The following is a 13,831-nucleotide window of genomic DNA, read 5'->3' on the forward strand; positions in this document are numbered from 1 at the left end:
AAAATAAATAAATAAAACAATGGAAAAATACAAGAAGTAAGTTTTTTTTTCCCCTTCCCTTTCCCTTTCTAATTACCCTTTTTTGCAATAGTCAGATTTTAAGTTATTTGGAATAAAAAAGGACCGTTGTTGGATCGGAATACAATTTGACTTATTTTATTATTAAAATATATAATTAAAATTTTTAAAATACCCATAAAATTATCGACGAATTAAAACATGTATAGGACCGGTGAGAAGTAAGGATAAAAAAAACATTTATTGTTTCAAACTTCACTTTTTAATTGAGCACAACAAAACACCACAAGCTCCACATAAATTAAAGTAAAAACAATAGATCCACACCTCACATGCCCAATTCATAGGGCTTATTTGTTTCATATATGAAAACTTAATTTCTCTAAGCACAAAAATCAGGATGAGCAACAAGGTAAGCTTCAGTAGCGGTGAAGAATGTCATGCCATGTTCTTTTGCAGCCTTAAACTCCTCCTCTGAAATGTGGGTGTGACCCGGCTTCAAATGATGTTGATTCTTCAACTTGATGATGCATCCGCCGTCGCCAGAATCCACAAACTTATGTTCGGAGTGCAACGACTCCATCTTTTCCCCGAGCCCAGGTCCCTCAAAGAGTACGATCTTCACCACTAGGTTCTCGGCATCGACGAATTCGAGCTTGTCTTTCATGTGGGAGAATGGAGCACCTGTAAAATAATTAATGTAAGACACAATGTGCATCTACTAATTAGTATTCAGCAATTCCTTGAAACATTATACTGTTTTATCCAATTTTCTGCATAAAGAATAATAATTTTCTTATGTATTTATAATAATGTTGTGTGCATGCTTTGTTGGATCTCGGTTTTCTACGCGCCCAAACGCAGCGGAAGTTTAAAATTTTATTTTTATTTTGACAATCAAAATATATTTGGGCGCTCGTATGATTTAAATCAAAACATTCATAGGGAGTTGAAAATTATACCTTTGTGAATTAAATCACTTGGCTCCAACTAATCCGGTATGAACGGATTAGCTCTTGATGAATCCCTACGAACTTTCTTCGATTCTTCTAATTAGGTCCACGACTAGAACGTTCGTTCCTCTTCTGATTTGCACTAGAAAAACTAGAAGAGATTTTGCGTATGAGAAGAAAAATTGAGAGACGGCTCAAAGGTTTTTCTCAAAGAAAAGGTGGCCAATTTTTTTCTTTTGGAGTTGAGATTCTCGTGAGTTTGGTGGTGGGTGGTGTAGGGTTTTACTTTCATGCATTATATATATAATTAAATTAAACCCTAATTACATAATTAACATTAACGGGCTTGATTTAATTAATTGGGCTAGTCCAACTAGTTTAATTAATTTAATCAAATCCATTAAAACTTTAATTATTTAATATGTTGGACTCGTACCCCTACAAGCCCATTAAACATATTATCCACCATATTTAATTTATTAATTAATCAACTCAACTTTTGAGCTTAATAAATTAAATACATTATAAATTCAACATTTGAATTTATTATTTAAATTATAAATTCAACTACTTGAATTTACATCACCTCAAAAATTTAATATTTAATAAACTCAACTTTTGAGTTTAATAAATTAAATTATCAAATTTTATAAATTCAACTCCTTGAATTTATTCTCTCCAAATTTCATAAATTCAACTTCTTGAATTTACTATATCATAAATTCAACTCCTTGAATTTATTTTTCTCAAAATTTAATTATCATAAATTCAACTCCTTGAATTTACTATATCATAATATAAATTCAACTCCTTGAATTTATTCTCTCAACGGGAACAAACAATCCAGTACTTGTGTGACCCTCAATGGTTCAGGGATACAGCTAGCCGTGGGTTCACAACTCTTTGTGATTCAGGACATAATCCTTTATTCGGGCTTACCCTAGTTAGCCCCATTCTTTTCATCAACACCTTGATCAAGAATGTCAGAACTCATTTCTGATTGCACCCATCGGATCATGGTAAGAGCGTCTAGTAGCATCGCCCCATGATCCCCTAGGTATCACTGATAGTGCCTGCAAGAACCAGTCGATTATGATTAACGTACAGTACGGTCCCTTCATCTCATATATCCCGATCGAATCTGCAACCATTGGTTCATCGAGGGTTGCATATTAATTCGATAACTATGTGATAACTATAATAGTGGCATCGCGTGTACTATTTGGAGAACTCCTTCTCCAACGTACATCTCGTACTCTGGCCAGAGATTCCATGCACTATTATTTCATTAGATCACATAGGATATCCACACCCGTAGGTGAGCGGTGAATCCCCGACTACAATGCACTGGCTCCTATATGTGTCGCAACTGTACCCAACCTCGCCACCTGATGACTCTCCTGGAGCCGGTAAACGAGTCAAAGCACAGCCCTAGCATATAGAGCCTCAGTGTTGTCCCGGGTCGTAAGGACTAATGGTGTACAATCATAACCACGGACTTATCCTCTCGATGAATGATAACCACTTGAAAAGTCCGAGGGAGGGTTGTTCGGTATAATCATCATATGACTACCCATCTGTATGTTTGGACATCTCTATGCCCTTACCAAGAAACGCAGTACACAACATCACAGATGCTAGTCTCGAGCTCAAGCGACCTTTATCCATGTTTTAGGCGGCTGAATCGACTAGGAACGAATTTAGAATATGCAGTGTTTACAAATGAGTTTCAACATCGAATTACGATTCATTTGTATTAAAGCATAATCAAGGACTTTATCTATGCTGCTTGCATGGGTATACAGATAAAGTATTACGAAACCATTAAAAGTTAAATTATATTAAAATAAAGATTATTTATTTCACTTGAGTCAATAAAATCCCTAGCCAACCGTTGGCTTGCAGGGCATCTACTCTAACAATCTCCCACTTGCCCTAGAGCCAACTACCCTTAACTCCATTGCTTCGCGATGCTTTTCAAACAATGGTCCTGGCAAGGGCTTTGTAAGTGGATCAGCAACATTATCTGCAGAGGTGACTCTTTCGACTGATGTCTCCTCTTCCCACAATCTCCCGTATGATGTGGAACTTCCTCAGTATATGTTTGGATCGCTGATGAGACCTTGGTTCCTTTGCTTGCGCAATGGCATCAGTGTTGTCACTGTACAACGGGACTGGATCAACTCTATTAGGAATAATGCCCAACTCTTGGACAAAATTCCTCATCCAAACTGCCTCTTTGGATGCATCAGATGCAACAATGTATTCAGCTTCAGTGGTGGAATCCGCAACGGTGTCTTGCTTGGAACATTTCCAAGAGACAGCCGCACCATTTAGCATGAATACAAAACCAAAGGTCGATTTCGAATCATCTACGTCACATTGGAAGCTAGATTCAGTGTAGCCTTTCAATTTTAATTCTCCACCCCCATAGACCATGAACAAATTCTTAGTCCTTCTCAAGTACTTAAGAATATCTTTCACGGCTTTCCAACGCATTGGACCAGGGTTTGCCTGATATCTGCTAGTAACACTCAAAGCGTAAGCAACATTAGGACGTGTCGATATCATACCATACATGATACTACCAATAGTTGACGCATATGGAATACGTGTCATCATCTCTATCTCCTCATCAATTTTGGGACACATAGCTTTAGATAGAGTAACACCATGACACATTGGTAAGTATCCTCTCTTGGACTCTTCCATAGAGAATCGTTTCACAAATGGTATCGATATAAGTGACTTGGGTGAGTCCTAGCATCCTCTTTGATCTATCTCTATAGATTTGTATTCTCAATACGTAGGATGCTTCACCCATGTCTTTCATGGAGAATTTACTGGCTAACCATACTTTAGTTGATTGCAGTAATCCTACATCATTCCCAATGAGCAGGATATCATCAACATAAAGTACTAGGAATGTCACTGCACTCCCACTAACTTTCTTGTACACACATGGTTCCTCAGGATTCTTTGCAAAACCAAACTCTTTGATAGTGCTATCAAATCTGAGGTTCCAACTCCTTGATGCCTGCTTGAGACCATATATTGATCTCTGAAGTTTGCATACCTTATGTTCACTTCCTACTGATGTGTATCCCTCGGGTTGAGACATATAAATTTCTTCTTTGATGTCTCCATTGAGGAATGCAGTCTTTACATCCATTTGCCATATCTCATAGTCATACCATGATGCTATGGCTAGTAGTATTCTAATGGACTTAAACATAACAACTGGTGAAAAAGTTTCCTCATAGTCAACTACTTGCCTTTGAGTATAATCTTTTACAACCAGCCTTGCTTTGAAGGTCACTACCTTCCCATCCGCCCCAAGCTTTCTTTTGTAGATCTATTTGTACCCTATGGGAACGATTCCCTCAGGTTGATCCACCAATTTCAGACTTGGTTTGAATACATAGAGTCCATTTCTGACTGCATGGCTTCAAGCCATTTGGTTGAATCAGTATCAGATATTGCTTCTTTAAAATTCATTGGATCACATCCAACACAAGGCTCATCGTGGCCTTGTTCATGAAGAAGTGTATATCTGGCAGGTGGTCTAATAACCCTATCAGACCTTCTAGGAGCTTGTACTTCAACTACTGGTTCTTGGGAAATGGGTTCAACTTCTATAGTTGAGGGAGTATCTTGAATTTCTTCAAGTTCTATCATCTTGCCTTTTCTATCTAATAGAAATTCCTTTTTCCAAAAAGGTGGCATTTCTTGAAACAAACACTTTTGCTTCATTGGGATGATAGAAATAATATCCAACAGAATTCTTTGGATATCCTACAAAGTAGCACAAAGTGGATCTACTATCCAATTTGTCTCCCACTGTCTGCTTCACGTAAGCAGGACATCCCCATATTCTCATGTAAGAATATTTGGGATTTTTTTCCCATCCATATCTCATATGGTGTTTTAACCACTGCACTATTATAGACATTATTCAACAACATTGCCGCGGTTTCAAGCGCAAAGCCCCAAAACGATGTAGGCAATTCAGTGAATCTCATCATTCATCGAACCATGTCCAACAAGGTTCTCTTACAATGTTCAGAAACACCGTTCAATTGTGGTGTTGCTGGTGGAGTCCACTGTGAGAATCACATTCTCTTTTAGATAACCCAAAAATTCAACACTCAAGTATTCTCCACCACAATCAGATCGAAGTGCCTTAATACTTCTTTCTAGCTGATTTTCTACTTCAGATCTGAATTCTTTGAACTTTTCAAATGATTCAGATTTATGTTTCATAAACATATCCATACCTCGAATGGTCATCAGTAAGTATAACGAAGTAGGATTGCCCATATTTTGTGCTAACACTTAGCGGGACACAAATATCTGTGTGGATCAAATCCAATAGACCATGCGCACGTTCCACGTTTCCATCGAATGGAGTCTTGGTCATTTTTCTTTTAGACAGGATTTACAAGCACGTAGAGAATTTATGTCCGACAAGTCAAACATGCATTCTCCCACTAGCTTGTGCATCTTTCTTTGGGAAATATGACCTAGTCTAGCGTGCCATATTTGTGTGAGATTTGGATCATCTAACTTTATTTTGGTTTTTGTTGAAATCATGTTTACTTGGACATTCACTTATCATTTCCAGAACATTTCTGGCACATATAATTTCTTATGTCCGGACTTCTTGCAGTAAAATAAATATGTTCTAACTTATCGGGCTTCGTAAGCCTTTTAAGTGTCTTTCAGAGTTTGCCTCTTATTGGGATTGTTTTTTCTTGTGAGGGTCAGAACATTTCTTTCCCTTATCTTTTGGGTCATTTTTCGTCTGACGACAGGCCCATTAGAAAAACAACAATGCTATGTTTTATGGTGATCTCATAAGTTATAAGCGTATTGACTAGCTCTTCAAGGCTATCAACTATCTTATTCAAATTAAAGTTCACCATAACCGCGTCAAATGAGGAAGATAAAGACAACAAATTGATGTTATCTTGTAACTCATTAGGAATCACATATTCCAGGCCCACCACATTCTTAGCAAGCCCAGTCATACGTACACCATGCTCATGGGCCAAAGCCCCATCATGCATGCATGTAGTCATGAGCTTTTAAAATGGTGTGCATAGTTTCATGCACCATGCAACTCTTGCATGCGCATTCGAATGTCAGCAGCATTCAAGATTTCCTCAAAATGTCCCTACAGTTCATTTGACGTAAAAGGGAGCATGTTACACTTTAGCTTGCATACTATGGTCCTACCATCTTGCATGCTTTTTCAGTTCAACAAGACTGACATTAGTGTGTATGCTATTTTCTCTGAATTCAGAACAATTTTCCAACCAGTCTTGAAAATTAGATTCGGTTAGCTTGTTAATAACAAAATTGGATTATGTGACGAAATCGAAAAATATACTGACATGAAAACAGAATAATAGTTGCTGATTATTTTAAAATAATTTTAAGATATAAAATATGGATTTCATTTTATAAATTACCCTCCTACTATTTTGACATTTCCACCACCCTCTGATGAAAAAGGGAAATCGTATTTCCTTAGTAGGCACGTAGAGTCCAATTAGCCAATTATAATCCCGAATAATATCAGCCAATTATAATTTCTAAAAGGTAGAGTCCAATTGCATCCCTATGCAACCTCCGCGTGTTTTGCCTCACGTTTAATAAGGACCCAATAATATGACGCCGTTTATTTTCGCGTGTCAAACCAACCCATCAATGTTGAATTGTAATAGACGGTCGCCATGAGTTCCCCCAATAATATGAGCCGAAGTCATGAGAGTTCCACTCAATTCACATCATATGTCCGGTGGAAGTCACAGCTTTCCGGCGTACAGGCCTCCCCAATAATATGAGTCAGACACTGTCCGCGGGTAGCGATCAACATGCAACCACGGTTGATGGAAGGCAAGGAAAAATTAAACTCTTTTAATTTTTACTTATTCGGTTTGATATAAATTTTGAATCATATTCAAAATGAGGGATTTTAATTAAAAAATTGTCTCATCATTTTAATTTAAAAACGCGTGCCACGAGTTTGTATGTTTGCCGGATCCATGCAACTATATTATCTAATAATATACATACATGCATACTACTATATATCGCATATATCATAATATAGCATTCAACAATAAATAAGGATGATCGATCGCCAACACTATTAGATCCATGTGAGCCATACATGGATCCAGGTCCAAACCTAGGTGAATGCAGGGATGCAAATGCAACTATTACAAGAGCTTCCAATATTTTACATGTCTTCATCTCGTTCATCGGGCCCACCATCTTCCAGTCTTGATCTCCCACTATTTCTAATAATTACATTTAAATAGACATGGCACATAAGGGATACATCTCATGGGGGTGGGAACGGGCCATAAACCAGGCCCACTTTAATAATATCAAATATTAAAAAAAGAATAAAAACAGTAAAATATCCTAACATACACCTAACACATTGGTCAAGGCTCTCGATCATCCTCCATGCATTTAATATCAAATATTAACATCAATTAATTAAACAATTTAATTAATTGATAAATCATATATCTAATAATTTTATCACTAACCACCACAATTATTAAAGAATTTAATAAATTAAATAAACTCCTTTATTTAATTTCCAATTAAATCAATAATAATTGATTTCTTATAAAACTCATTTTTACCATAAATAATTAAAATCATATTCTAATTATTTATTTTACAAGAAAATTATTAATTTTCAGAAAATTAATTTTCAAAAAGAAAAATTGAATCAATTTCAAAAATATCAATTTTACCCAAAATTTTGAAAATCAGAAAATTGCACCATGGGCCCAAACAATTCAAGCCCAGCATTTTTCACGCATCCCGAGACGATCCCGGGTAGCCGCCCTCGCTGCCCGCCCACTGCCCGAACGTTTCGGGCAGTGGCGGCAGCCCCTGTGCGCTCAGGGAGCGCACAGGTGCGCGCGGCGCTGCGCGCTGGCGTCCGCACGCCTGGCGCGCTGCGCGCCGCCGCCTGCGCGCGGGCGTCCTACGCCGCGCGCGCGCAGAGCGCTGCCGTGCTGCGCGGGCGTCCAACGCCGCGCGCGCGCAGCGCGCTGCCGTGCTGCGCGCGGGCGTCCCACGCCGCGCGCGCACGCTGCGCGCTGCCGTGCGCGTCCCTGCGCACACGACTGCCCGGAACAGTTCCGGGCAGATTAAATAAATTTTTTTTTTTCTTTTTTTTTTTTTTGTTCTGAAAAAAAAATAATTTTCGTGGTGCTAAATTTTCTGAAAAATTTTCTTGTGTGGTTAGAAATAAATTATTCAATATAATTTAAATCATACGATTCAGAAAACCTGGCTCTGATACCACTGTTGGATCTCGGTTTTCTACGCGCCCAAACGCAGCGGAAGTTTAAAATTTTATTTTTATTTTGACAATCAAAATATATTTGGGCGCTCGTATGATTTAAATCAAAACATTCATAGGGAGTTGAAAATTATACCTTTGTGAATTAAATCACTTGGCTCCAACTAATCCGGTATGAACGGATTAGCTCTTGATGAATCCCTACGAACTTTCTTCGATTCTTCTAATTAGGTCCACGACTAGAACGTTCGTTCCTCTTCTGATTTGCACTAGAAAAACTAGAAGAGATTTTGCGTATGAGAAGAAAAATTGAGAGACGGCTCAAAGGTTTTTCTCAAAGAAAAGGTGGCCAATTTTTTTCTTTTGGAGTTGAGATTCTCGTGAGTTTGGTGGTGGGTGGTGTAGGGTTTTACTTTCATGCATTATATATATAATTAAATTAAACCCTAATTACATAATTAACATTAACGGGCTTGATTTAATTAATTGGGCTAGTCCAACTAGTTTAATTAATTTAATCAAATCCATTAAAACTTTAATTATTTAATATGTTGGACTCGTACCCCTACAAGCCCATTAAACATATTATCCACCATATTTAATTTATTAATTAATCAACTCAACTTTTGAGCTTAATAAATTAAATACATTATAAATTCAACATTTGAATTTATTATTTAAATTATAAATTCAACTACTTGAATTTACATCACCTCAAAAATTTAATATTTAATAAACTCAACTTTTGAGTTTAATAAATTAAATTATCAAATTTTATAAATTCAACTCCTTGAATTTATTCTCTCCAAATTTCATAAATTCAACTTCTTGAATTTACTATATCATAAATTCAACTCCTTGAATTTATTTTTCTCAAAATTTAATTATCATAAATTCAACTCCTTGAATTTACTATATCATAATATAAATTCAACTCCTTGAATTTATTCTCTCAACGGGAACAAACAATCCAGTACTTGTGTGACCCTCAATGGTTCAGGGATACAGCTAGCCGTGGGTTCACAACTCTTTGTGATTCAGGACATAATCCTTTATTCGGGCTTACCCTAGTTAGCCCCATTCTTTTCATCAACACCTTGATCAAGAATGTCAGAACTCATTTCTGATTGCACCCATCGGATCATGGTAAGAGCGTCTAGTAGCATCGCCCCATGATCCCCTAGGTATCACTGATAGTGCCTGCAAGAACCAGTCGATTATGATTAACGTACAGTACGGTCCCTTCATCTCATATATCCCGATCGAATCTGCAACCATTGGTTCATCGAGGGTTGCATATTAATTCGATAACTATGTGATAACTATAATAGTGGCATCGCGTGTACTATTTGGAGAACTCCTTCTCCAACGTACATCTCGTACTCTGGCCAGAGATTCCATGCACTATTATTTCATTAGATCACATAGGATATCCACACCCGTAGGTGAGCGGTGAATCCCCGACTACAATACACTGGCTCCTATATGTGTCGCAACTGTACCCAACCTCGCCACCTGATGACTCTCCTGGAGCCGGTAAACGAGTCAAAGCACAGCCCTAGCATATAGAGCCTCAGTGTTGTCCCGGGTCGTAAGGACTAATGGTGTACAATCATAACCACGGACTTATCCTCTCGATGAATGATAACCACTTGAAAAGTCCGAGGGAGGGTTGTTCGGTATAATCATCATATGACTACCCATCTGTATGTTTGGACATCTCTATGCCCTTACCAAGAAACGCAGTACACAACATCACAGATGCTAGTCTCGAGCTCAAGCGACCTTTATCCATGTTTTAGGCGGCTGAATCGACTAGGAACGAATTTAGAATATGCAGTGTTTACAAATGAGTTTCAACATCGAATTACGATTCATTTGTATTAAAGCATAATCAAGGACTTTATCTATGCTGCTTGCATGGGTATACAGATAAAGTGTTACGAAACCATTAAAAGTTAAATTATATTAAAATAAAGATTATTTATTTCACTTGAGTCAATAAAATCCCTAGCCAACCGTTGGCTTGCAGGGCATCTACTCTAACATGCTTGATATGCATGCATGTACATAAATAATATTTAAAATATATAAGTTCAAATAATGAATTTTAATTATGTTACCATCGGGGAAATTTAATTGCCTCACACATCCGGTTGCGCCGCCTTCTCCTTCGAGAACGTCGATGCTCTTGAAGATATGAGGGATTATTTTCGGTAAGACGTGGTGGCCATCGGTTACAATTGTCTTGAACATCCTCTTTGGGGTGACTTGAACTTTGATTTCGACGGAGAATTCGACGACTGCCATGTTTTTCGAGCACGAAAGAAGCAATATTGAACACAAGTTTGGTGATATGCTATTAATTGGCTTGGAAAAAATGCTGAGATTGTGATGGGAATTTATAGGAGAAAATGGGAGATGTTTGTTGGATATAATCACAACTAACCCCTAAAACATTTAGAAATAACAAAATCACCCCATATAAGAATTTTTAATGTGTTCACACTTGCTGTATTTTATATATTTATTATACTTTTTATTATTAAATATATATGAAATTTTTTTAAAAAACACAATTTTTACTGTCAGAGCCCTCCACCTCTGACTTCAAGGTTAAAGTTTCTAGAGATTCAAGGTTGGTTTATTTAAATTATAAATACCAAGAATTATTAATTATACGTTTATGGCCCAAAGTCTCCAAAAATAAGAGGTTTTTAAATATTTAATCGAGTCCCTCCTTTATTTAAAAAACAAATGTTTCAAAATAAATGATTTTTATTTTCCATATTAGTAATATCGTCTTCATTTGTAAATTAAATGAGAGCAAACAAGTTAAGATCTAAAATCAAGTGTTCGAACTCCATAGTTTCAAAAAACTCAACCCAAACACATTCTTAATGATTTGTCAAACTTTCACCAGGTCCTTTCTTTTCTTTGCTTCTTTCCATCAAACCGTAAATCTCAATGAATAAAGAAAAGAAAATGCAAAAAAAAAAAAAAAAAAAAAAAACACACACACACACACACACACACACACACCGAATCAAATAAAAAATAATAATCTTTGTAAAAAAATACAAAAAATATTTATTCAAATAAAGTAAATAAAAATATATAAATATATTTTTCTTGAATATCAACCATGAACAAAAATTGTAATAAACATGGATATCGAGTCTGAACACAATGTGGAGGGAATTAAATAATTGGTTAAAATTTGACGTCGTTAACTATTTTTGTTATTGGCAATCGTTATCCATATCTATAATAAACACATTTCTACGAGTCATCACAACGTATGGGATAGGAAATATATTTAACTAATAAAGATTAAATTGTTGAAAAATGATATTTAAAATGTGTGTATTGAATATTTGAATGTTGAAAATAAGAGTTGTAAATATTGAAATTTGTGTGTGATGATGTAGGTAATGATGTATTTTATTTTTTGGATTATGTGTAATGAAACTCTATAAATAGATCTCTCATTTGTGAAGAAAATCACAATTGAGTAGAGAGAAAAATATTATAAAGTGTGTAGTTTGGTAAATTTTGAGAGTTTGAGATTTTTACTTTTTACCATAAATTTTTACTTTTTCACAACACGTTATCAGCACGAAACTCTAAAAGTCCTACATACTTTTCCAAGCTCCAAACAGAAGAAAAAGGTAACAAAAGTAATTATATTTATTTTACTGTTATTTATTTATTGTGTATTTATTTAATATACAATATAATGTTATTATTAGAAATAATAAAAATAAATTTTTCATAAACTTGTTATAAATCCTGGGAGGATGTTAAGACGACATCTCACACTCCCGGTAAGGGATACGACAAGTATAAAAGCCTATAAGGCTTTTAAACAAAATAAATTATGACACTCATTATAATATTATGATATGATATACATAATTATTTAAACATGTCTAATATTATATACATCATATTATTACCATATAATTATACAAATACATACATTTATTTTTTGTACACCAACGGTCATAAACGGTAACAAACGGCTAGTTTTTGCCCTATAAATATCATCTCACAAACACATTCAATCACTCCAACTTTCTCTTCTTCTCTAAAAATTATTCATCATCAAATTTTTCGAAGAAAAAAGAAGATGACTTTCTCAAGGATATTTTTAATTATTTTGGTTATCATACTCACGAGTCTTGTATTTATCGGAGAATATCATCCTTGTGGGGACCCGGACGCTAATCATCTTCTTAATCATCTTTGGGGTTTAATTATCAGTTAAGATAAACAGGGTCTAAAAATTTTTCTTTTAAAATGCGGAAGGTAATGGTATCTACATAATATACATATCTGTATAAAAGTACAATAATATACAACAGTCTTTCAATTAATCTAAGGTTCAACTACTAAAGTTCTAGTAATGAAACCTATCTACATCCAAGTCCGGAATCACCACTCTAATCTCGATCTCTCATCTTCTTCTAGGACCCCGATCTTTGCCCCACCTGTTGTCATGCACACATACAAAACAAGACAACAGCCGGATAACTCCGGTGAGATATAAATATCCCAGTATAAACAATGTATACATGCAGTCATATAAAACATATATAAATGCATAAACAAACATCAAAACATGTATCTAGTCTGACTACATGAATCGATGACTCGTGATCTAATCTTATCTTATCTCAAATCTAGGGATCTCAATCTAATTTAGACATTGGTATGCTGTATCGAATGTGTCTGAGATAGACGTCGATCTACATCTGAAGCTCTTCGATACACCGTAAGTCTAGAGTCTTATCGGTTCTGAGAAAGACTCGGCGGTTCTGCCCTAGCTAGGCTGTCTGCCCTAGACTCGGACTCTGACTCTGTTCTAAGTCAATACATTAACATATCAATCTGATAATCTGCAAATATCAATGCAATAAAATAAAGTATGTGATTTAGGGAAACTCAAGTCAAACCTAACTCGAGTTATGCAATCCCGAATCAACATTTATTTATACCTTTATCTTCCCGCTCTGACGAAGACGAAGTCTTGTATTCTGATCTGTCCATACCCAGTCTGGTAATGACAATCACATAAATACGATATCAGTATATATCTTAATTCAAAACCTGTTCTGATCAATACTCAACTCAGTATATAATCTGATCCATATCTGAACAAGGTACAATCTAATTCATATCAACGATGTCACGTTACAATCGAAATCATTACTGAATCTGATCAATCTAATCAACTGATGTTTTAACGGCATAACAATACACTCTTGATACCCCGTCAATCTCAACATCACAGATATACTACCAGAATTCATAATCAATATCATTACAATTCATAATCTCATTATCTGTACACTCAAAATCAATATCAACACCATTCTGATATCAAATCTCCAACAATTTCACTCTGAAATTCATCACAATTGCATAATCCGTCTATTCTTAAATCTGACTTCAATTATACAATGTCTATTGTAGCAGAAACACCATATCTGGTTTCTATTCAATTCTGACAATATCATAA

The 13,831-nt window shown here is 35.7% G+C and overlaps 1 protein-coding gene across 1 annotated transcript; it reads right to left on the minus strand.

The window, feature by feature from the left end:
- Positions 1 to 240: 240 nt before the first annotated feature.
- On the minus strand, positions 241 to 10,686 carry LOC140831815 (major pollen allergen Bet v 1-D/H-like). The gene is made up of 2 exons (XM_073195552.1): positions 10,431 to 10,686; positions 241 to 702 (listed from the first exon to the last, which is right to left on the minus strand). Exons 1-2 carry the CDS (start codon positions 10,615 to 10,617, stop codon positions 401 to 403), a joined length of 489 nt encoding a protein of 162 aa, XP_073051653.1. The 5' UTR covers positions 10,618 to 10,686; the 3' UTR covers positions 241 to 400.
- Positions 10,687 to 13,831: the final 3,145 nt, after the last annotated feature.

The sequence above is a fragment of the Primulina eburnea genome, chromosome 5, assembly GCF_022965805.1.
Source record: "Primulina eburnea isolate SZY01 chromosome 5, ASM2296580v1, whole genome shotgun sequence".
In the NCBI taxonomy this organism is placed as follows: Eukaryota; Viridiplantae; Streptophyta; class Magnoliopsida; order Lamiales; family Gesneriaceae; genus Primulina; species Primulina eburnea.